The sequence below is a fragment of the Myotis davidii genome, unplaced genomic scaffold (assembly GCF_000327345.1).
Source record: "Myotis davidii unplaced genomic scaffold, ASM32734v1 scaffold8, whole genome shotgun sequence".
NCBI classification, from domain to species: domain Eukaryota; kingdom Metazoa; phylum Chordata; class Mammalia; order Chiroptera; family Vespertilionidae; genus Myotis; species Myotis davidii.
In genome coordinates, this window is record NW_006299520.1 from 3463432 (window position 1) to 3488956 (window position 25525).

Genomic DNA, 25525 nt, shown 5'->3' on the forward strand with positions numbered 1-25525 from the left:
AAACATGCAACAAAACTACTTACAAGAAAATTTTGTGTCCAGCTTTGCTTTAAGAGAATCCAAGACATTTCATAATAGTTTTAAAGTAAAATTTTCTTTGTACTTGATAGGAAATAATTTGCCTAAGTATATAGCCTCTACAATTTTTAGAAATGACTATTGTTTTTTTTCTTTTTTTTTCAGAGAAGTACAAAAACACAATGTTCTTGAAATGACTTTTATAGCTAACTCTATGGTCACAGCAGATTAAGTGTAATTTTTATATTCAAACCCCTGCAGAGGTGTTTGCCAAGTCTGCAGAAATATCTACTCTGATGCCTGTCTCTGCACGGAGAGGTTTGTAAAACCCACCAGGAAGTCCAGCCAACCGTGGTGCAATAAATGGATTCATCCACAATTGTATTCAATTTTTATCTTAGACATAATGTCTAATATATGCCATCTACTTGGGAAAACATTCACGAGTGTGTCCTTTTGAACATACTTTTCAATTTTTTTTAAAAAAGAGATCAAATAGTGATATGGAAGTTTTTATTTCATTTTAAAAAATGATTCCAGTCTAATAGAAGCCTTTTTTTAGCATATTAAAAGTTTCTTTTTTTTTCACACGTTATCCTGGTATAAATTCTGTAACCACTCAACAGTTCAGTAATCCTTAAAGAGAAACTGTTAACTTAGCTTTTTTTTTAAAAAAAATCCCCACCACCTTTGGGTGCACCGAAGGATGCTCCATCCAACTGAGCACATGGGCCAGGGCAATCCTCTTGGCTTTGAAATGGGAGCAAGGAACTGGCTGTCAGGCTGTGGACACCCATTTGCTGAAAAAGCTTTTGCCTGCAGGCCATTGTTCTCATTAAGAACTCCAGCTGTCCATAAAAAGTGCATCCATGTTATTAAGAGACAACCCTTTGGTCTTTTTGCATGTAGGAAAAGGAAGAGAAGGGATTCCAATATTTCACTGAAGTAGATGTTCAACATACATACCTTCAACCCCCCTCTGTTCAGTCTCATTTTTATGTCCACCCTTGGCTGACTTTGATTTCAGAACTTCTTCAGGCTTCCACTGGGCACATGGTCTTCACCCCTTTAAACTTAGATCCCTCAAACTTTATTCTACGTTTTAGTTACTCTACCTGTTTAATCCTTTAACTCACATCCTTATTTTTCCAGAAACTGTTTATCAAAATGTCTTATTTGTTAGTAAACTGCTTCCTCTCCTTCAGCATCCTCACCCATGACATGCCTTTGTCTCTGAAGGTCTCAGAGGGTGACAGGCACCCAATACAGGCACCCAGTCCACCATCTTGAGCTGCGCTCCCATCTCTCCTCATTCAAACACGCATTTTCATGGCTTCCTTGACTCTAAATACTGTTTTTTCCTATTAACTCTGGCTTCTTATCATTATCTTCATAGGATTTGCATTCATTACCCTTCCTTTAATACAATTTGTATTACTTAAGGTTTGTTCTTAAGCTCATTTCTCTTTATCTTATACTCTTTGTATGAGCTTTCTTAACCACATTGATGATCTCTTTAACTTGATTAAAGAAGAAATATCGATATTTTCTAGCATTATATATGAACCTCATCAAGGGAAAAAGGAAAAGTTAAAAAGAGTGGGTTTAAGGAGTGGGATTTGACGAGAGGAAGAAATTTTTTTTTTGTTTTTGTTTTCTCATCCACAATTATACCATTCATTCAATATGGATATACAGTATTACTATGATAAAAAAATACACATTAGTAGGCAAAGAACGACCATGGAAACAACAACCTTAGATAATTTACAGAAAGAGGAAATGTAAATTTCCTAACCTCTCTCAGAATCTTAATTAAGACTATCATTCAAAAATGTAATTGAAATTTAGCAGGCGTTTTCCACCACTTTCTTTTTAATTTAAATGTTAACTTTAAAATAACAGTTTGATTTTACTTATTTGTATTTCTTTAATGAGCCTTTACATATTATTGCTCAACTCATGATTCTTTGAAAATAAAGATGTTCACACAAAAAGGTGAATAATTTGAACTGCCTCAGTAAATTCAATTATTATGATGACTAAAAATAGTTTAATAGTTTAGTGACATGGTATTGGTGATGTAAGAAATAATGACTAATAGTGTAATGTTCTGAAAAGGCCAGAGGGAATGAAAATCAACAAAGATAAAGGGATGTCCTTATAGGAGGAGAAATATGATCTCTATCTCTATTAAGATAGGGGGAGGGAAGAACGATATGAATGAAGATGTAGTTAGGTCTGAATTTTATTAGCAGGAAGATAAATTTGATACTTATATAGTTTTTGTGAAGGGATATTGGCTCAGAGTCCAGTTTAAAGAAAGTTAGTAGGATGGAGTAGCAATGTTGAACTCCCATTTGCAGTTGGTGATCATGATCCATGAATCATCACCCATTCAGTGAACTATGTCAAAGCTTCCTCCTACTATAGAGTCCCATGTTCAATTAACCATCATATCCTGGCAAGTCTGCCTCCTTGAAATCCCAGGCGTGACTCCTGCTTGCGAATGCTATTACCACTGCTTCCATTCTATTTCTCATCACCTCTTGGTTGACTGGTTTCAACAGACTCTAAATTGGACTCCAAAATTCTGTATTTGTTTCTCATCTATTCCTGTGTCATTACTTAGCTGTGTCCCTTCATCTCTCTAATATGACCTTCCTCATCTCAAAAAGAGCTACTGCTTTTATACTTTCTATTAAGATTATTACTATTATATGTACTTGTATTATATTTACCATTAAGTCTAAATATATAAGAGGAAAAGCTAAATTGTAAGCAAAAATCTTGTGATATAACTCTGGACATACATTCCAGCAGCATATATTCTAAAACCAAGTATCTGAAAGAGTAGTGTGAAAATATATTATTTTTTAAGCTTTACAATAAGCACTTTCAAAATTATTTCATAATATGCATTTATAGATTTTTATTGCATGACAGACCAAGCCATATATCATATATCAACTGCAATATAGCACATGACTTCTTTAATGCAATGCTTAACTGTAAATATCTATAACTAGAAATGCGGTGTTTAAATTTGAAGATACTTTAGATGGCAATACCTATAATTATAGAATTATCATATGTGCCTGAATTGCACTTAAAAGTTAAAGATCCAACTATTCCTATTATTGAAAAAGTAATAATAACAATTATAACTATACCATGAAATATTAAAAGCTGAAGATTCAATTTGAAGGTAGCTAATATAAAAATGTAATGAAAAGTGAACCTATAAAATGCTCACAATTAATGCATATGTGCTATAGAGAGGCAGTTAAGAGCAAAGAGCTGTGGAGTCTTCGCTACTGTTCATTTTTTTCACATTATCTCTCCCCTTTTTTGGCATTGGGAGGCATTATGTTTATTATTTCTCATCCATAGATCATCAACTTCCTATGTCGAAATTTTTATTCTAAGGTATGCATAATCTCAGACCAAAAATATAGAGTTTCTAAGTATGGCAAATGCCTTTGTACTTTTTTTTGTGCTAGGTTCAAGGGCTTAGCAAAACACTACTACATCTTTATTTTTCACCTTTGAAGTGTCTGATGTTTCAATCAGGGCCATGCAACTTACCATCATTACGTAGAGTGAGTGGTGTTGGAGGACTAAGTACTCGGGCATTCGTCACTGTGTTTTTCACCAGACAAATATAGCTGCCAACATCCGATGCTTGGACTTTAGAAATATAAAGGTTGCCTGTCTCCTGGGAAATGAACCGCCGACTGTCTTCCGCCACAAAGGAAGGGAACTCGTTAAATACCCAGCTATAGATGATCTCTGAAAATACACAAAATTTAATTGTTGATATAGATGTTACTTTACTAACAGTTAAAGCTCAACTCACAAAGCCTTTACTAAAATGTTAGGTATATTTCAAGGCCATACATATTTGATCCATTAGATCTAGATGTGTTTAAAGGACTGTCATTTTAATGGTTATGGAAAGATCTGGACTTTTTCTTAAGAATTCTCAGCCTTTACATATTCATTCATTCTTTCTATCCAAAAGTTTTTCAAGTATGTGTTAGATGATTGACACTATGATAACACTAAACTTAAAAAAAGATGAGGAGAGTTTTCTATTCTTAAAGATCAGTCTAGTGGAAGATAGTTACCTGGACCTATAAAACAGTGTGGAATCCTATCTAATAGTAGACAAACATGGTAATTGACCATACCTTTGCTATACCTCCCATTGGCTAATCAGTGTGATATGCAAATTAACCCAACCAAGATGGCGGCCGGCAGCCACGCAGCTAAAGTGAGCAGGAGGCTTGCTTGCTCCAGTGATGGAGGAAGCCAAGGTTCCATGCCTGCTGCGGCCCAGCTCTGAACTCTGAAAGCAACAAAGTTTCAATTATAGAAGCTAAACAAACCCCAGATACCTGCTTTCAGCAGGTCATGGCCACAGAGCTGGAGTGAGTAGGAGCCGGCTCTCAGCTCTAGTGACGGCAACAAAGTTTCAATTCTAGAAGGTAAATAAATCCCGGAATTTAAAAAAAAAAAAAAGAAAAAGAAAAAAAGGAGAGGCTGGGAGCTTCAGTCGCCGGCCAGCTTGAAAATGGCCCTCAGCCCCTCACCCAGACTGGTCAGGCACCCCAGTGGGGTCCCCACCCTAAAGGAGGTGTGGCCAGCCTCAAAACAGCCATCAGCCCCTCATCCAGGCTGGCCAGGCACCCCAGTGGGGACCCCCACCCTGATCGGGACACCCTTCAGGGAAAACCAGCCGGCCCCCAGCCGTGCACCAGGCCTCTATCCTATATAGTAAAAGGTAATATGCAAACTGACCCTAACAGCAGAACTACTGGGAATGACTGGTCACTATGACACACACTGACTACCAGGGGGCAGACGCTCAATGCAGGAGCTGCCCTCTTGTGGTCAGTGAGCTCCCACATGGGGGAGCTCTGCTCAACCACAAGCCAGGCTGATGGCTGCCTGTACAGTGGTGGTGGTGGGAGCCTCTCCTGCCTCCTCAGCAGCGCTAAGGATGTATAACTGCAGCTTAGGTCTGCTCCCCACTGGCAAGAGGATATCCCCCGAGGGCTCCCGGGCTGCCAGAGGGATGTCTGATTGCCAGCTTAGGCCCAATCCCCCGGGGAGCGGGCCTAAGCCAGCAGGTGGTCATCCACTGAGGGTTCCCAGACTGCAAGAGGGCAAGGCCGGGCTGAGGGACCCCCCTCCTCCCCCCCGAGTGCACAAATTTTTGTGTACTGGGCCTCCAGTAAAGTAATAAAAGTATATATTCTATTCTAAAGAAAGCATAGGAAAGGGGTGCTTAAGTAATCATGTCTATCATTGAAAACTTCCTGAATTAAGAGACATCTGAGCTACATTCATTTATTCATTTGTTAACAATATTGCTGAGGGTCATGATAGACCAGCAATGTTCTAAGTGAAAAAATAAAAGTTCTGGGTTCTCATGGAGCTTTCATTATAGTGGGAAGAAATAAAAAATACAAGGAAGTGTATATTAAGTGATGATATGTGCTGTGAAGAAAACTAAATCATGTTAAGAGAGCTAGAGCATGACAAGGATGAGAACATGTGAATTTGTACTTGAAAAGCTCTCTCTGACTACTGGATAGAGAAGAGCCAGGCTGAGGATAAAGCAGGGCATGGGGAAGGGGAAGCAGGAATAATAATGTCCACTAGTCTAAGAGGCTATTTTCAAAATAGCCATGAAAGCTGTAAATAATTTGGCCTAGAATGGTAGCAGTAATGGTGAAGTGATGAGAAATGATTGGTTCTGATAAAAAATGTGGTAATAGACAGGAATTACTGATGAATTTTTATGAAATGAGAGGAAAATAAAGAGTTCAGGAGTAAGACTTTGGAGCTGAGTAACTGAGCAACTGGAAGAAAATATTTCTCTTTATTGAAATAGAAAGACTACAGAAAGAGCAGTTCTTTGGAATGTGGGTGAAGTAAAATCAGTTTAAATTAGAGGTTAAATTTGTCATACTATCTAGCATACAACTGAAAAGGCAGTTGCATGTCTGACTATGGAGACCAAGGGCTGTGTTGGTGTTATAAGTTTGGAGTTTTAAAAGATTTGTTGGAACTGGCCAGATGAAGAGTTTATGGGGTGCTAAAGATATTCCAGTAAAAGGAGACAAATGAGGATAGTCATTCAGAAAAGGAGTTGGAGGGTAAGAATGGACCACCACAAACAGTTTTGGACTATTGGAGTAAACGCTCTGAGGAAGGGAGTGGCCAGAAAAAGGGTTGGATTGATTGGAGAGAAATAAAATTACTACACACAGATTAATATGGTGTATATGTTACATTAAGGAGCTTGTGTCTATCTTATATGCAGGGTGGCACTACTGAACATTCGTCAGCAAAGGGCTGTAGTTGATTCTGGTGATGTTAGATTCAAGTAAGAGCAAGGCTGCAGGAAAAAAAAACAGTAGGAAAATATTGCATACAGAAATGAGAGCTAAAAATTTTTGAAATAGAATCATGATTATAACAATGAGAAGGATATTTGTTCAAGAAATAAACTGGAGGTAAAACACACTAAGAGACAAAAAGTCCAGGAATATTATCCTACCTTCTTTGAGGGACTGGGGAGAGGATGGCAGAATTTCAGGATGAAAATACACAAAATCAGACTGGTTTAAGGAGAAAGACAGTCAGTTCACTTTTGGGCATTTGAGTTTGAAGTGTGTGAGAGAAACCTGGATAAGGAGTTCTGGTAATTGACAAATATATGTTTGAAGCCCAGGAAAGGAAATCCACAATGGAAGTTAAATTTAGAAGTTGTCAGTATATCGGTATAATCGAAACCACGTAAGTACTAATAGATGAGAGTAACTAGGGAGAATAGATATGGTAAGAAGATGTTTCTCTGGGAGGCACTAAAAAGCTAAATAATGAAAATGTGCAAAGGGTGAGAGTAAAGAAACGATTGCAAAAATTTAAATAGAATAAAGAAAATTCAGTGTCATAGGCAACAATGGCTTATCCATGTCAAGAAGGTTAATGATGTCAAATAAGTCAAATAGCCCAGTTACATAAAGAAAACATCACTTAAGATTGGCATTTGGAATGTCACTGAATGGCAAGTTTAACAGATGAGTGGAGATTGAAACCAATTGAGTTAACAGAAGATTGGACATTGGAAATATTGTGGGTAGCACTGAAATCTCAACACATGTTATAATTACCTATGTTATGGTTGAAAGAGGAGATTCCAAGGTCCTCTTTCACCAGAACTATTTATTTAGTAACAATAGTTATGGCAGGTTCTCCAATAAAGTTGTTTCATTATAACATTGATGAAATGTGTTGGAATTTAACTCTCATTTATATCAATTAGCTTATGGTAAAATTTGGTATAGTAGTTTCACTTAAAGTTGTTTCAAAGGATCTATCTACAACATTAAGTGAAAACTTTACTTGGGTTTTTACAAAGACCAACATGTGATTCTAATCTACAATAGGTTTTAGGAAGCCCTAATTCATTTCATGCCATCCTTTCGTTTCCCTTCCTTTTCTCTTTCTCTCCCTTCCTTCCGACCCTCCTTCCTTCCTCTTTCTGTCCACCGACCTACCTGTCATGAGTAGCTAAAAATACATTTATCACTCTGGCCCTGCCTAGGTTCCAAGGGGAAGCTTGGCATTTAATCGGCCTTTTGAAATACTCAGCAGAAGCATGAAAATTATCCACCCATATTGAAAGTCAATATATCTAATTTCAAAACTTTATAGATGGATCAATTAAGTTAGAATAGAACACCTCAGGAGCTATTACCATTTAATTTAATTTAATTTATTTTTTTTTTTTGTCTCAGGCTAACTCCTGAAAAGAAAGAGAAACATTTTTATGGGCATCATCTGAGGTAGGTGTAACCGATACAATCAAGTGATGAACATTAAAAATCCTATTACTTCAGATCTAAAATCCCTTACTGATGGTTTAAAGTGAACAAGGCTTTACCTTTATTTGGAGTTTGGTTTTCTCATTCAAAAAATGAGATTAATATTACCAACTTAATAAGTTTAAAAAAAATAATATAACCAGGAACATAATACATAATATATAGTTATAAGATATAAAAATAACATTTTGTTAGCCCCTCCCTCAAAAATTATTAAGTTAAGGGCTCTTTCTATGTGTTTCATTTAAATATAATACGAGTAGTAAACAGGATCAAACATATAGTAAAAAAAATTATTAGTACTTAAATATTATTTGATCTGTTTTCTATAGAAAATTTCAATGATGAGTAGAACATTGATACTAAGCATGGTTTAGCTGATATTTATTACTCCTAAGAGTTTAGTTCTAGCAGATGCCTGAGAATATTGAAATGTTATATATTAGCTTATAATTATAATATGCATTTACAATGTCAAAAGCTTTAAATAATTCAAACACATATTCTACAAACTCTTTTTCATAGCTACAGTGACCCACTTGGCAGTCTTTAGTGCACTTGATAGTTTATTAAGAATGTTTTAATGGTATCCAAGTGGCTTTACTCAAAGAAAGCCCATAGACTATAATAAAAATACTTCATTCTGTCCGCATGCTGCTCAAATAGACTCTAGACTAGACTCTTTGTGTGCATTCTAGGCTGAGAGTCTCTGTCAAGGCTGCTTTGGCACCGGCTTCTACTCTAAATCCAAGGACTTCTCACATTGAACACTATGAATTCTTCTAATTGTCATAATAAGAGCTTCATCTGTCACTTAAACATTGCTCACAGGCATCTTGATATTTTTGCAGTTTATTTTATACTAGATTTTACTGAGGTCATCTCAATTTTTGGTTTGTATTACTTGAAATTCAAGGCAAAGAACACAGTGAATAAATTCATTAAAATGCTACTTCTGTTTTACTGACAGTGTTTGTTGAATCAATGTTTCATAAAATATTTTTAGAATAGAAAAAAAAAAGCATTTACATAAAACTGGCACTTTTTTCTTATTTTACAGGTAAATGAGTATTTGGGGATTCAAAAATGCTTATTTAGTTTTTAAAATGTGTTCACAGTTTTACATAGCAAAGCATTCTGTAATTCCCAGAAATATTCAAAGTAGAAATTGTACACCATAGAAAAGTTGATAACCTGAACTTGGATTTGGTTATAACTGTGCCAAGAATAAAAATATTGAACTGAGCTAAATATCTTTTAAGATTGCTATTTAATTCCTACTATTAGGGTTTTCATTTTCTATTAGCATTTGTTTAGCATATTTTTAGAAGTTTTCTTTACTATAGAAAATGAGCATTAATCATATATTTAGTATTAGGTTAGCGTCTGAGGTTTATGGAATAATTCAGGAAAGTAGTAACACAGAGTCAGCTTTAGTGTTATTAGTCTTTCATGAATTGTTAAAATTTGTTTGTTGTTGCTAATCCTCACCCAAGGATATTTTTTCATTAATTTTTAGAGAGAGTGGCAGGGAGAGGGAGAGACCGAGATAAACATCAATGTGAGAAAGACACACTGATTTGATTGCCTCCCCACCCGTGCCCTGACCTGGGCCAGGAACTGAGCCTGCAACTGAGGTACATGCCCTTGACTGGAATCAAACCTGGAAGCTTTCAGTCCATGGGGCCAACATTCTATCCACTGAGCCAAACTGGCCAGGGCAGTCTTTTGTTTCTTTATGCCACTCTGTCTCATAATCATTTAAGACACATTGATTACTACTCAATTTTTAATATTATTATTCATTTCAGAAGAATATTGAGATGATTTGATCAATTGTGATTTTTTTCCCATTTTCCTGGAGTTCTTTTTTAATAGTATGCTTAGTTAAGACAACTAATGTTTTAGAAGTTCCTGAAAGGATTCCTCAGTGTGTGCTCCCTGTTTTGGCAGACACTGACTGACTCCTTTGTGAGGTTCTGTGTGCATTCTAGGCTATGAGAGTCTCTGTCAAGGATGCTTTTGCATCAGCTTCTACCAAGAGCCCCACTTGGGATAGGTCTATTTGGCATTAATTTTTATATTAAATCTCACTAGTGCACTTTCGATCCTATGTGGTAATATACATTTGTTCCATAGTCCCATGTGCTGTGTTGGCTTGAAGTTTTGGTTTCTCCTGGGGGAATTTTTTGGTCTTTCATCCAGAGTCAGTGAGAATCATTCAGTTTACTCAGGGTATAGCCCAATGTGGGCCTGGCTTGGGGCAGACATTACTAATCTATTTCCCTTCTCAGGTAGGCCCAAAGATGTGTGCTTGATCCCAGCATGAACACCCACTGGCACGCTGCTAGACTTTAAGATCTATTTATGACATTTAACAATCCACCTTGGGCCAAGGTCGCCTCAGGATTAACACTATTTCCAGATTTTAGCGTGGGGATTCCTTTCTTTTCTTATGAGCTTAATTGTATAGTGTAATTTTCTTTACTCATTATTTCTAAATTTTGGTAGGAGGAAAGTTTCTAGACGGGCCCTGTCCATTGTCCTAATTGAATGTCTTGGCTTTTATGGCTTCATGCATTGCAGAATTTCAACACAATTGCTGTATTGATTCAGTGTCACAAAACAGGAGATCTCCTCTTTCCTTTCCACATCTGACATATTTCCACATCTACAGGATATAAAAACAAGAGGACCCATATGGACAATGATACTCATTTCTCATAATTGAAGTGCCGTTAATAATAATAAAAAAGTGTGAGAAAAGGGAATGAAACAGCATACTGAACTCTCTGAAGTCCTTGAAAACAATATAAGTGAATATTTATCTACGATTCCTTTCAACATTCTTTAATATAACTACAAGTCAGAAAATAACCATTCTTCCTAATAATGTGTGTACACATCAGAAGCTTTGAGTCTTGGAATTAATGATATGATGGAAACTCTGTAGAGAATTGTCTCATTGATTATCTATTACTACTGACCATAAGGAGACACAACCTGAAATTAGTAGAAAATATATTTTTACATTGCTGATTTATACCTTCATTGTGATAGAAAGTTTCACTATCAGAAGGCCTGAGGCTCAAACAGATGAAGGAACCAGTGGAAAACCGTAGCTAATAAGTGTCAGAGGAAAAATTCAAATTGATCTGACTCACTCTAAGCCTATATTTTATCATTATATCATACTGCTTCATTTATTATATTCTAATCTTGCTGAACCTCAATTTCAGTATCCATATAATGGGACGGTAATGTATCCATTTTATGGTTGTGCTGAGGACTACAAAAGCTACTTCAGTGACAGTGTTCAAAATGAAGGAAGGGCAGCTGTTGGGTCAGGATAAGTGACCTCGAGTAATGCAGTATTGGTATCATGCAGAGTCACCTTGAACCCTGTGTAGGTGGATTAAATTTCTACAAGTGTTGAAAGTTTCCCCTATAAAACATAGCCTGAGGCAAGGATCCTGAGAATTATAATAGAATAAAGCTGTAAAACAGACACTTGGTTAGTGCCTACAGAATCAAGGTATTTTCAAAGATGTGAAGAATGCAAGAGAGAACATTTGTCATATGTGTTAGAAAAATGAAATTACCTTAAAGCAAAGACAGACTGTATTGTTGCATTAAATTTTAGTTATCTTGGTTGAACAAAACAAAGTACTAATTCTCCTTTTTATAAGTTTTCGAGGCATGTATTTTCATTGTTTGTTACCTAAAGTCAGAAGCAGCAGAGTTCTGCTTCAAACGTGTGTCACCAAGACAAAGTAAAATTTTATGTGCATATAATTCAAAACACCTTTAGCAAAACAAAATATAAAGTAACGAATATTTATAATAGAAACAGTAGTACATTGGCATTCTCCCAGAATCCACAACTCAAACGACTTTGAGTAAGTGAATTGCAAGTTCCAGAGTTCAGGTGATTACACACACTGGGTGACAGAAGCTATTTTTATTTCCCTGTGGAATGCTTCACACTGCAGAGGACTTTTTAATCCCAGGAGCCCTGTGTCTGGATATAAAGGTCATTACTAACTGTTTTCAAATGCAACCTAAATTTCTTGCTTTGCTAAGTGGTTTTAAAACTCTAGTTTTTGAATCGTAAACTCCATCAGGTCAGGGACCAGCATTTACTTGACAGTGTGACACAGTCGGTGTACAAGTTCAACTCAGGCTTCAAGTTTTGCATTAAAAAGCATTCACTCTAGACTTCCATATTTTCACTGTTAAAGCTCAGAGACCCCAGCCCTTAATCAATAATAGAGTATCTGTGCCCTTAGATTTTGCCAGGGAATATGACCTTGCTGTGCTTATCAAAATTAGGAAGAACTTGGCTTAAAGAAGAGATGCACGGGAAATTACTGGAAGAGTGTATAATCTACCCATTAGACATGACCAAGGTAATCAGAATATCAGACAGCTAAATAACAACAATAATAGCAATATTAGTGAACATTTATTGTGTGTTAGGTCGGTTTCCTAGAAACAGAGAAGCAGATTTTTTAAATGTGATTTATTGATAGAATGTTCCTAGGATTAGAATTCAAAAGAAACAGAAGAATAGGGAAAGGAAAAAAATAAAAATAAATAAAATAAATAAATAATAAATAAATAAATAGAAAGCTAAGCAAGGATGTGGTCCCCAACCCAAGATTAGTTTAGGACTAATTCCACTTGGGTCTCTGGAACACAAATTCCACTGTAGCTTTGGTGAGTGAATCAACAGAAGATAAAGAGAATAAGTTGTGTGTGCCCCCGTCCCCTGCATCTGTCAGTTACTGGCCACAGGCCAGGGGAAGTGAGGTGCCATACGGGCAGGGAATTTCCTAGGCAAGGGAAATTCTCTGGAGAAGGGCGCACTCGTGGATGGGAGCATTCACCAGCTGAAGGAGATCTGGGCGTAGCACCAATAGGATCTAGTAAACTGTATAGTACTTAGTATGCTCCAGGGAGTGTGGTCTATGTGTATTAATTTAATCCTTACAGGGCTAGGCAACCCATTTTCTGAATGAGAAAACTAAGATACAGAGATCAATAACTTGACCAACAATTCTTACTAAGCACAGATCTTTATCTGAAAAAATAAAAACCTGATAAATAGTGGTTTCAAGTGTTTATTAGATTGTTATAAATATTATGGGGTCTAATTTTGCCATTAAAACTTTGATGCTTCATATCACGACTAAGCAGAGCAGTGTCTAAATCCCACTCAACTGACAAAAGCCGGTTCCTGGGAATGCCTGTTGACCACTGAGTCACAATCTAATTAAACTGTGGTCACAAAGCCATTTTACATATTTAACTATGTAAAATAGTAAGGGTGTGTCCTGTTAACATAGAAAGCTATTATAAATTAGCAGCACAGTGTGTCTGAAATGTGAGTGTTCATGAGGGTAAAAACAAAATATGAATGAGCGACTACAAACATGGATACTTATTCCTGATCTTAGGATGTGCAGAGTTTTTAAAAAAATATTTAATCAGAAAAGTCCCATACATAAATAATCCAGTATTTTCTGAAATTAACAGTAGTCCACAAGTTGGCAGTGATGGATGAGTAGAAAGCATTAATCTTGGGCAACATTCAAAGGGGAGAAATTGGAAATCATGATTAGCAAAATTAAGTTTTCTCATTTTTTTTCTGTTTTATTTAGTAAAATGTCTCTTATCCAAAAGATATTTGTCATTTGCATATAACTAAAATAATTAAATTTTAATTTAGCTCTATGCACTGAAAGCAAAAGAAAATTAAAACCACTCAACAGTTTTCATTCACAGTGAGTTTTAAAAGACATATTTACTTCTTTTAATTTTATGCTATGCAAATTTGATGGTGCAAGTTTAAAGATTTATAGCAGGATAAGTATGAACAGAAACAAATATAAGTTTAATAAATTATCCCCCTTCTAGGTAGGTGAGTCACAGAGGATAACACCCTCTAAACTTGTGATTTTGCTAAAGTTTGCATGCTAAATGTGGGACCTTGGTTGCATACGGGTTACATTTATCATATAGGTATAGCAGAAAATCTTCAGGTAAGATAAATTATTATGATGAGATCCTCTGCCTCTCAACTTCCTACATTCAACGTAATTTTTCATAAATGTTCTTTGTGCTTTTGTGGCTTAACTAATGCTCATTAATCCTTCATGCAAATCTTTAATGAAGGTAATTTATTTGTCACGTTGCCATGCACCAGGTAGAAATAGCGGGTATTGTCTATTTATCAACAGGCACTGAGATGGTTTATTTTCTGCTCTGGGGGTTTGTCCCTATGGCTCACCTACTTCAGAAAAAAAATCCTAATCATAAAATACGTATTTATCTCTGTTGACATGTAATCACTGTAATAAATCTTTAAATTTTTATTTATATGAATTCACATAGCATGAAACTTTTGGCTACAATTTTTTAGTTGATTGGAAAAAGTAGGAAAGTTGGTATAAGTTACACTAATAATATAAATGGTACAGAATTTTTAAAAATACACTCTCTAATTCTACAAGAGATTTTTTTTGGCAAAAAAAAATCAGATTTTTTTATTTATTTTTATAAGTATGTTTGTTCCTTAGCCTCCAAATGTTACTCTTTTCTAATGACATATTATCAAAATTTGTGAACTAGGCAATATTAAAAAGTTCAGTATTAAATAATAGGGAAGTTTGAGAAATTAAAGACCATATTTAAAAAAGAAGAAATATAACTTTGAAAATGGATATATTTATAATAATTAAGATTGGTCATTATTTTGAGCCTAATATTCATGTTAGATATGAATGTTAGATATTCAGAGATATGTGGCATGCATTTTTATGGAAATAGAAGGTTTGGATGGAAAAATATATGTTGATTCTCCCTGGATCAATTGTTTTTTTTCATATTTCCCTTTTTCCTTTTTATGTATTTATCCAAATCATTTTGAGACTTCATTTTCCTGAAATGGCTATTTTTAGTCAGTTCCTATGTTACCTTAATCTTTAACGCTTCCTCGAATTACTGAACACAGAAGATATTTACTTCTTAAAGACCAAACTTACTCAGACTTCTTTGTTGAATAGCAATTACTGAGATATGTTCCTTGTTTTTTTTCCACAAGTATGGGCTCTGTGATGCATTTTTCCCCTAAGCAACTGTTCCTAGGTTGTTGGTTCATTAATAATTCCGGTGATTAACTCAGTGTTATTTTCCCAAATCACAAGACTACTAGGACCTATAAAAGCTGAAATAAAAATACTACAATTTTATTGGAACCCAGAAAGGTTAAACAATATTATACTTTTAGAAATAGGAAAACTAAATGTCCATAGGGATTGCCACAAATTTCAATAATACAAACTAGCTGTTAGGATGATAAATTTACTCAGAAACCACTAATTTAGGAGCTGACAGTTCAAGGTGAAAATGAGGGAGTCTGATTTATAGGGATCACCTGAAGAAATAGGCCACACCAAATGCTTAAATGAAAGTCAAGAAATATTAGAATACATCATGTCAGAGAATGGGCAGAACAGAAAGATTTTATACACACACACACACACACACACACACACATACAGTCCTCGGGTTACGTCAGACTCGACTTATGTCGTTTTGTGGTTACGTCGCCATCTCCCATTTATTTATAAAAAAACGTTCCGTCATTTCAACGTATGTACATATGTGCTTTATGTTTTTATTATTTATTTACCACAAGTAAAGGTCAGGAATTGTTATCTTCCTTTTAAATTTTTTTTTCTGTTTCACTTCATTACTGCTGTGTCTGTGCTCCATGTGAGTGACTTAGGTGCTTCTGTAGGTGGGTTATCGTGTTAAGTTGCGCTGTAGGAACGGATCTCTGACATAACTTGAGGACTGCATGTATGTACGTGTATATATTTACATTTATATAAATATAAATATATACACATTTATGTGTAAAATATTTAAAATATGCTGGTACTTATCCCATATGTGTACTGAAAGAAAGTGATTAAAATGACATTGTTACTAACATGAATCATGTCACATTTGAGAGGAATAAGATGCGTATTGAGTACTCAGCTTCCTATTCCAGTTGGGAACCTCTGTGTAAGAATTGAGCTCCATGGGGCTCAATTCACTGAGCACATGTTTAGATGCAAGGTAATGGGGCACCCTGGTCACCATCATGGACTTTACACCAATGCAAAAATACTTTTGGATATTTGCACTATCACTTAGCAGCTGTGCAGTTTTCAGCTAATTACCTGACTTCTTTCATTCTGTTTATTCATCTGTCAAATAATTGCAGTAATATCTAACTTATAGGATTTGGGGAGAAATTTTAGAAGAAATGTTAACAATGTCAGGACTATAGTAAGTGCTCACAAATAGTCATTATTACCTAAAATGCTACGTTAGCGTTTGTATATCATATACGTACATAATTTTTGCTATGTTTATCTTCTTTGCTGCATCAATCATAAAGCATTGCATGATATGTAAAAATACATTTATGCTTAAAAGAGCGATTTGACTTGGCATGTGGGTAATATACCCACATGCTATTCTGTTCCAATTTATTATGCAGCAGCATATAGATTATGCAGAATTAAAACGTGTGTATTTTATACTACACGTTGCTCCACAATATTCCCATCTGACATCAAATTGAAGTTTCACATGCCAACCAATAGACCTTATATGAATCTCTTGTATGAGACTTTTTTTCATGGAATTTAAACTCTATTACAGTCTTTCTGCTCTTATACTTCAAACCATCTCTTTCTTAACCATCCACTATTATCTCCCATTCTTCACAATCCATGCTTCATCTTAGGGTAATTCTCAAATAAAAATGTCTCTTGTAGTGTTATTTCTCTGCATTTCCCCCTCCCTTCTGCTGGGTCACATGTCTAGACACAAGCCAAGTGCAGGGCCATTTTCTTGAAAGGCTTCAGGAGTCACTCCAAGGTACAATGAACTTCGTTTCTGAAATTCTATGGACCTATCATTATTTGTGTCCTGATTTACTTAGAAGAGCGATCATTTACCTCATTTTCCCCAGAAACATTATTAATAATCTCCCCAGCTAGGATATCAAATAAATATATTATATGGTCTCCCTGACCCCTACTCATCATCCACACAATATACTCCTCTTGTATTGGTCTTGCTTATGTTCTCTCAGTGACTCTGTTCTGTGTGGATATACGATCTTCCTTCCCAAATTAAATATTCCCCTGAACAGGGACTGTGTCATATGCTTGCTGTAAAATGTGGCAACTATTTAATACATATAAGTATTTAATTTTTATTTAGGCACTTTAAACAGAATGCCATTTTGCCACTAAAACTAATTTGAAATATCTGGAGTTGCACGAAAGTATTATTTCATAACATTTCTCTAGATAGCTAAAATAATTTTTTTTTCCAATTCACTACAGTGTCCAGTGAGCAGTTTATATATCCCTTTCTGGTGATAAATACAGTGTTTTGTTGTTTCATCATTAGTGAAACAAGATGTTTTCTTAAACTATTTTTCAGACCTTGGCAATAGTTTTATAAATATTATAATGCCCTACATGAGTTTGTGCCTGACTGGCATTTCAATCTTAAAGACATCTTTATATATATATATATACACACACACACATATATATATATGTACACACACACACACACACATACACACTAGAGGCCTGGTGCACAAAATTCTTGCACTGGTGGGGAAGGTCCCTCAGCCTGGTCCTCAACCTTGGTGCGTCAGGACAATGTTCTAACCAGCCAAGCTACCTGGTCAGGCCCTGAGATGTTTTTGTAGTTTTTTTTTTTTAAATCCTCACCCCAGGATATTTTTTCTATTTATTTTTAGAGAGAATGAAAGGGAGGGAGGGAGGAGGAGAGACAGAGAGAGACAGAGAGAGAGAGGGAGATTTCTTAGAGCAGGAACCTTCCCTATTTTATTTATCCCTCAGTTGTAAAAAGAGGCTAGCATACCATAACTAATAGCTGAATGAACAGATAATGAACACAGTAGTGAAAATATTTTCTACTATGCATCATAATGTGAATCTCTTAAGATACTGAACACAGCTTTCCCATTTATAAGGTGATTAATAAAACAATTAAAATGACTTATGAGGAAGTTTTTTACAGAACCCCTGGGAATACTATATATGTAGATGTTTATATGTGATAAGGACATGAGACTTGAACAAATACAAATATTCTAGACTGTTTGCTCAGTTTTATGGAGCTAATTAGGTTGGCCTAAAGTAAAAAGAATTTATAGAAGTAACAGTATGTTACTAGCTGTTTTCACAAATGTTGGATGTGAAAGAGAAAATTAGTGAAACAAGAATTTTAGTACAGTTCTTTTTCCTTGTGTATTTCACTTAAGACTACTGATTCAAAGTTTGTGGTGAAGACTTGTTAATAAAAACCATGTCATCCTAATTTTTTTTTAATTAGCTCTTTTCTTATCAGACCACCATTTTGGAATTTTGCCTCTTTATACAGTTTTACTTTTAACTTAACCTGACCTTTTACTGTCATTACAAAGAGATGACATCAAAATGAATGCTTTAATCTATCTGGAGAAAAAAGCACGTGCCATGGAGTGCTGGATCTTTGCTGTAGAATAGCAGCAACACAGCACCGATTTTATTAACTCCGATAAGGGACCGTTCCAATTTTAATAACTTTGAAATACCATACTCTTCTATGCGCAACTCCTTTGGCTTCCTTTCCCTATTTTACTTGTATCAAACAGTAGTTCGCTAGTTTACTCAGTATCTTTATTTCTGAGAACGAGTACTCTCCAGTAATATTAATATTTTGAGAAACTAAAAAGTAAAGAGTACTAGTTGTATAAACTTATTGGTGATATAAAATATCTTAATTCCCGTTATCTAGATCAAGGTTTCTGAATCTCAGTACTATTGATATTTGGGGCCAGATAATTGCTATGAGAGACAGTGCTCTGCATTGTAGGATATTTATTAGTGTCCCTGCTTCTACTTTCTGCCCTCTCCCCAACAGCATCTTATCACAACCCCCACCTTTATCCACCCCAGTTATGATAATTAAAAATATCTCTAGACATTGCCAAATATCCCCTAGGGGGATCATTTATGTTTGAGGACCTTTAATCTAGATTAATCTAGAAATGAAATATTCTAGTTAAACAACCATTGAGTTATTTGGTAATTATTATATCTTTATTTCATTTTATAAATAGGTAGATGGCTAGGTAGATGATAGATTGAGAGATAGATGAAAGATAGATAGATAGATAGATAGATAGATAGATAGATAGATAGAAGCAGAGGTGGTGAGGGGCGATCAGGCAGGCAGGCAGTCAGACATCCCCAAGGGGTCCCGGATTATAGAGGGTGCAGGCTGGGCTGAGGGACGACCCCCTCCATGCATGAATTTTGTGCACCAGGCCTCTAGTCTTTATATAACCTTGGGCAAGTTACAGAATGTTCCTGTTTTTGTTGCCCTATTTTTGAAATGGAGAGATTCTTCCCTTCCTAGTGTTTTGTAAATATTAAATAGAAGTGACTTAAGCAAAGTACATAGCTTGATGCTTGGTGCATAGAAACATTCACTAGATAAAATTATGGAAAGACTTCTGGTCAAGATGGCACAGTAGGTAAACTGTGATAGTTTCCTCCAACAACCACATCAAAATTACAACTCAATTATAAAACAATCATCCTTGAGAACACCTGAATACTAGCTGAGCAGACTCCTATACAATATAAAGAAGAAGCCCAATTGGGACTGGTAGGAGGGGCACTGAGTGCGGGGAGAAGCAGAGGCTGATCCCTCTCCGCACTGAGCCTGCAGGTGCAGGTGAGTGTGAAGTTTGAGTCTTCATTAACCAGACTATCACTGCCCTTGCACCACCATGGTGATTTTCTGAGACCCCACCTGGCCCCGACCTCTTTCAGAAGCGAATTCACACAAGCCACCAGCCTGGACCCATGCTGTGGATTTTTCTAAAATCTCTCAAAGATCCACAAACCCCAAATAAGTAGTGGCTGGCCTTAGCATGCCCTGTACCTCTTGCAAAGTGGCCCAAAGCCAGGCACTAGTGGCAGCGGCCTCGGTTCACAGCATAACCACTCCCAGGAATCTCCAGGCTCAGTATGGACAGCTACTAACTAAAGGTCACTTTGTAGCTCCTACTATGCGGCCTGAGGCTGGATTTAAGCAGCAGCTGACCTTAGCCTGCATCAGAGCATCTCCAAAGAGGCCCCAGAATAAATACACTTGATGGCTGGCTTCAGACTACAACAGAGCACCACCCAATTATCACCACAAAGGACACACCCAAAGAAAAGTACCAACGGACTGCTAAAGTGATTCCTTCTCCATGGGATCAGACCTCTCAGCCTGTCTGCTGTCGTCATGACTAGTTCTCACAGCCAAGCAGCCTGGAGGTCAATCCCACCCACTGACATGCCAAAAGCAATCAAGGCTCAACTACAATCAGAGAGCACCTACTATGCACATAAGGGAAACCCCTGGAGCACCCAGGACAGATGAACAGGGACACTGCTCCACTGGACGCCATGGGACACCTACTACAAAAGGCCACTCTGCCAAGTCTGGGAGATGTACTAGATCTATCTAATACATAGAAACAAACACAGGGAGAAGGCCAAAAGGAGGGGACAAAGAAACATATCCCAAATGAAAGAACAGAAAAAAACTCTAGAAAAAAACTAAACAATACGGAGGCAAGCAGTCTGCCAGATGCAGAGTTCAAAACACAGGTTATAAGGAAGCTCAATGAACTTAAGGGAAGAACAGATTATTTCAGTGAGAAATTCAACAAAGTGATAGGAAACAAAAAGGAGATAGAAACCATAAAAATGAATTAGAAAATAAAGAATACAACAACTGAAATGAAGAATACATTATTATATGGCATCAATAACAGATTAGATGAAGCAGAAGATTGAATAACAATTGGAAAAAACAAAGTAGCAGATAACACTCAATTAGAGTACCAAAAAGAAAAAAAGAATTTTAAAAAATGAGATTATTTTAAGGAACCTCTGGTACAATATAAAGCATACTAACATTTACATGTTAGGAATACCAGAAGAAGAAGATAAAAGGCAAGCTATTGAAAACCTATTTGAAGAAATAATGATGGAATACTTCCCTAACCTCATGAAGAAAACAGACATACAAGTCCAGGAAGTGCAAATAGTTCCAAAAAAAAAAATCAACCCAAAGTGGCCCACACCAAAACACATCATCATAAAAAAGCAAAAGTTAAATACAAAGAGAGAATCTAAAAAGCAGCAAGAGAAGTACAATTAGTTAGTTATCTACTAGGGAGCATCCATAAGACTGCCAGCTATTTTTTCAACAGAAGCTTTGCAAAGTATAAGGTATTGGCCTGAAATATTCAAAGTGATGAAAAGCAAGGACCTACAATCAAGCATACTCTACCCAGAAAGGCTGTCATTTAAAGTCAAAGAAGTGATAAAAGCTTCCCAAACAAAATGCTAAAGGAGTTTACCAGCACCATACCAGTGTTACAAGAACTGCTAAAAGAACTTCTTTAAGAAGAAAATTAAAAACGTGAATAATAGAATGTCATAAAAAAAGACATTCTCACTGACAAAGGTTGTTGGGGAGCACATGAAACTTGGTTGCAAAGTTTGTAAGGAGGAAATTCTGAGAAAAGGGAAGTGAGTGGAAGGCCACCTGCCTTGTTTATCGGAATTCCAACTTAGGGGAGACAGGGGAGTGTTGAAGGCGGCGCCCCTAATTAGTCCTTGACTTTTCCAAACAAGTCTGTGCATGTGCAGACCCCAGGTGTTTACTGGACTCCTTATGCTTAATTCCTGGATGCCCTTGTTTTGAGGACAATGTAAACACATGAGTCCTTCAAAGATTACTCACCCTATTGATCATATCTAAAGATAAAAACTGCAATAAAAGGCCATCGAGGCAGGCAATGGAGGCTGCCTGGCTCCTTCAGCCAGGCCATCCCTTAGCCTTCTCTTTCACAGTGAAACTGTGTCAGAGTAATCTGTTCATCTGTTAGGGGTTCCTGGCCAGTCCCAGCAAAAGGTAAATACACAATAAAAGCAGTGGACCAATCAACACTAAAGCTACTACAAAGGTTAATAGGAAAAAGTAGAAAGATGGTATATAATTACAACAGTAAATTAAGGGATAAACACAAACACACAGCCACACAAAGTAAGTAAAAAATAATGATAAAAACATAAATATGGAGGAGATGAGAATAAAAAGGGTAGTGATTTTAGAATGTGTTTGATCTTCAGTGACCATCAACTGAAAATAGACCGCTATAAACATAGCTTGGTATATATGAAGCACGTACTAACCACAAACCAAAATTCTGCAAGAAACTTATACGGAATAAAGAGAAAGGAACCCAAACACAACACTATGGAAACTCAACAACATACAAGCAAGGAGAGTAAGAAACAGAAGAACTACTAAAACAATCAGAAAACAATGAATAAAATGGCAATAACTACATGCCTGCCACTAATTGCTTTACATGTAAATGGATTAAATATTTTAATCAATAGACAAATGGATAAAGAAGATGTACATATGTGCAATGGAATATTACTTGGCCATAAAAAGGAATGAGGTCTTACCATTTGTGGTACCACTAGAAGGTATCAAGCTAAGTGAAATAGGTTGGGCAAAGAAAGATAAATACCATATGATTCCAGTTTTATGTGGAATCTACAAAATAAACAAACAAATGAACAGAGAAGGCAAACACAAACTCATACATACAGAGCACAAACTGATGATTGCCAGACATGGGGGGGATTGGAAGGCTGGGTGAAAAGGATTAAGAAGTACAAATTTTCAGTTTCAAAATAGTCTTGGATGTAAGCACAGTTTAGAGAATATAGTTGATACTATTGTAATAACTATACATGATGTCAGGTGAGTACTGGACATACCAGGGGGATCACACTGTAAGTTAAATAAATGTCTAACCACTATGCGGTACACCTGAAACTTATATACTATTTAATGTCAACTGTAATTGAAAAGTAAAATAAAATTGTTTTTAATTTAGAGTATCTTTTATTTAAAGATTTTTGAGGTATGGAAAATCTGTATATGAGGACAAAATTCCCAGGTTATCTTAACTCAACTGGCACTGAATTAACAATTTTCAAATTAACTATTAACTAGTTAACAAATTAACTATTTTCTCTCATCTGACTTAACTTAAAATAATTCAGAGTTATTACTAGCTTCTTTCACTTCTAAACATATGTCTTGATTGCCCAAGGAGATACAATATCTGATTAGTCCAAAGAAAGGGCATTGTCTCTTACATGTCACATAGTAAGTACCTGTAAATACATTAAGCACTTATTCTGGCCAGGTGTTTTGCTAAGCAGTCTATATTATTTATAAAAATATTATTGATTATCTAAATTTCATAGAATTTAAACTAAGGATTGATTAAATTAGGTAGTTTTTTTTCTGTACATGGCAGAGAAAAGGGCATGCCTCTTGTTGCAACCAGAATCGTAGGCAGGAATTGGAACTATGAGGAATTCCCTGATGTAAAGAGCCGCTTGGCCTATGTTATTCCTGATTTGCAAACTCTAAGCATTATTAGCACAGAAACTATATTAGCACCAATCTCACCTCTTGCTCACAGTCATTCAAAAATCTAAGTTTTTTGTTTATTTCTTTGTTGGATCTCATTCTTAGAAAAAGAAGACAATATATGCTTTAAAAGCTTTGTAGCCACTTGTATGATACAAACATTGTCCCAAAACAGAAGGCAAAATTCTACATATTTAGCAATTGTTTTTTGGGGTTTGTGGTTTTTTTTAAGTAAACACAGGGAAAGATATAAAATGAAAAAGTGTGTATTCTCAGTGTAGGCTAAACCCTCCACAGTGTATTGCTGCTTGCTTCAATTCTAGATTAAAGGCATTCTACTAGTCAAACTTCAGACTGAAGCACTGTAACATTTAGGAGTAGCCCTTTCCATTGGGAAAGTAGTACTGCTGTTATATTCTTTCCCAAATTCCTGGCCCGTTTGTCAAACTTCAGGCTGCAGCTGCACACAAGGCTCAGAAAAAGCTCATCTCCCAAAGGAAAAGCAAAGTTCTCAAGTACTTTAAAACCATAGCCCATCGTTTCCCTTATCTTTCCCTTTTCTGTCTTTCTCTTGTGTCCAATATAGAGCCACTGAAACGGCGCCCAGAATGATGCTGTTGACGTAACCTGGACCTCGGCCCCGAACATACATCTTGGAAACACAGCCCTGCCACCAGGGGCCTTTCCACCAGTATCAGTACCGTGTTAATTGGGAGAGGTCACGCCGTTCTCTCCCTCCACACTCTCATTCTCCCTGAGGGGAAGAGCGATTCCAATGAATGACCCACCATGTCTAAGGGCACTCATTTTTCATGCTTGTTATCTTAAGGCCACTTTGCAATATAGAAGGACAGCGTATGAGAATGCATTTATATCACTAACCTCCTGACCAGCTTTCCAGAGCAATCTTGGGACCGCCACTCTGAGCAGCCAACTCGTTCTCTCCCCATTACACATGGGCATATTCTAATTAGAGTCGCACTGCTCATTATGTTTTCATGGGTCTAAAAGATTCTGCTTAACAAGATGCTGAAAACATTTGAAAAGGCTATCCTAAATACACAAATAAATTCCAAAATATCATAGAACTAACTAAAGAATCCTTTTTTTTCCCCTCGGTGTTTTCATCTGCAAAGTAATAATAATAATAATGGTACAAAGACCTATTTGATATGTATTGCATTAACTTGATTAATCCAGGAATGAGCTTAGCTTTGCCTTTCATGTGGTAAGGATGCTATCAATATTGTTTTCTTTTGTTTGTCAGTGAAAGAACAGATTTTGATCATGTTCCCTGCCTCGCCTGTGCTTAATGTTTAAGGGGAACCTTGCATGTACAACAATGGACTTGCTTTTCAGCTAAGGGTATTTTGATTATTTATATGGTGAAAAACAGATGACAGGGGTGCTTGATATTTTACTTTCTTCACTTTCTAAGTGGCATCTGGCTGCCTGATCCCCAGAGACTACCATCCTCCCCATGCCCTGACCCTCTCCCTGGGACACAGGGCGACCAGGAAGTTAGAGGATAAGGCCATGATATTTTATATTGTTTGGACTTTTTAATAAGGGTCACATATAACCCCTTTGCTATTATGGGAGAGCCTGGATTTCTTCTCATCTAATCCAAAAATGCTATAGCACTTAACAGCAGGCTATGTCCTTTTGAAGAAGGAAAAAGAAAAAGGTGAAGCCATTTCAGGGGATTAATTGGATAAGGTCTCCTAGTTCCTGTAACTCTCTGAAGAAATAATAATAAAAAAAGCAAACTATGTATTATCTTAGTACTTTACTAAACTGAAAAAGCTGAAAGAAAACTAACAGGATGTTTGTTAAGGCAACATGCTAATTGTATTTTAAGTGAATAAGCCAATGGGCGGGCAGAGGGGATGTTTATTCCTGCACCTCCTGCTATTTATTATCCTTGGTAAAGATTTTTTTTTAACCTCTGCAAATGTCTTCAGCTGGAGGTAAAAAATAATGATTTGTGC

At 36.3% G+C, this 25525-nt stretch overlaps 1 protein-coding gene across 1 annotated transcript in view; it reads right to left on the reverse strand.

Moving 5' to 3' along the window:
• CNTN5 (contactin 5) overlaps positions 1 to 25525 on the reverse strand; it is a 462010-nt gene that overhangs the window by 318868 nt on the left and 117617 nt on the right. The window contains exon 6 of the mRNA XM_015571441.1: positions 3607 to 3810. Within this exon, the coding sequence (XP_015426927.1) occupies positions 3607 to 3810 (204 nt within the window). The remainder of the gene's footprint in view (positions 1 to 3606; positions 3811 to 25525) is intronic.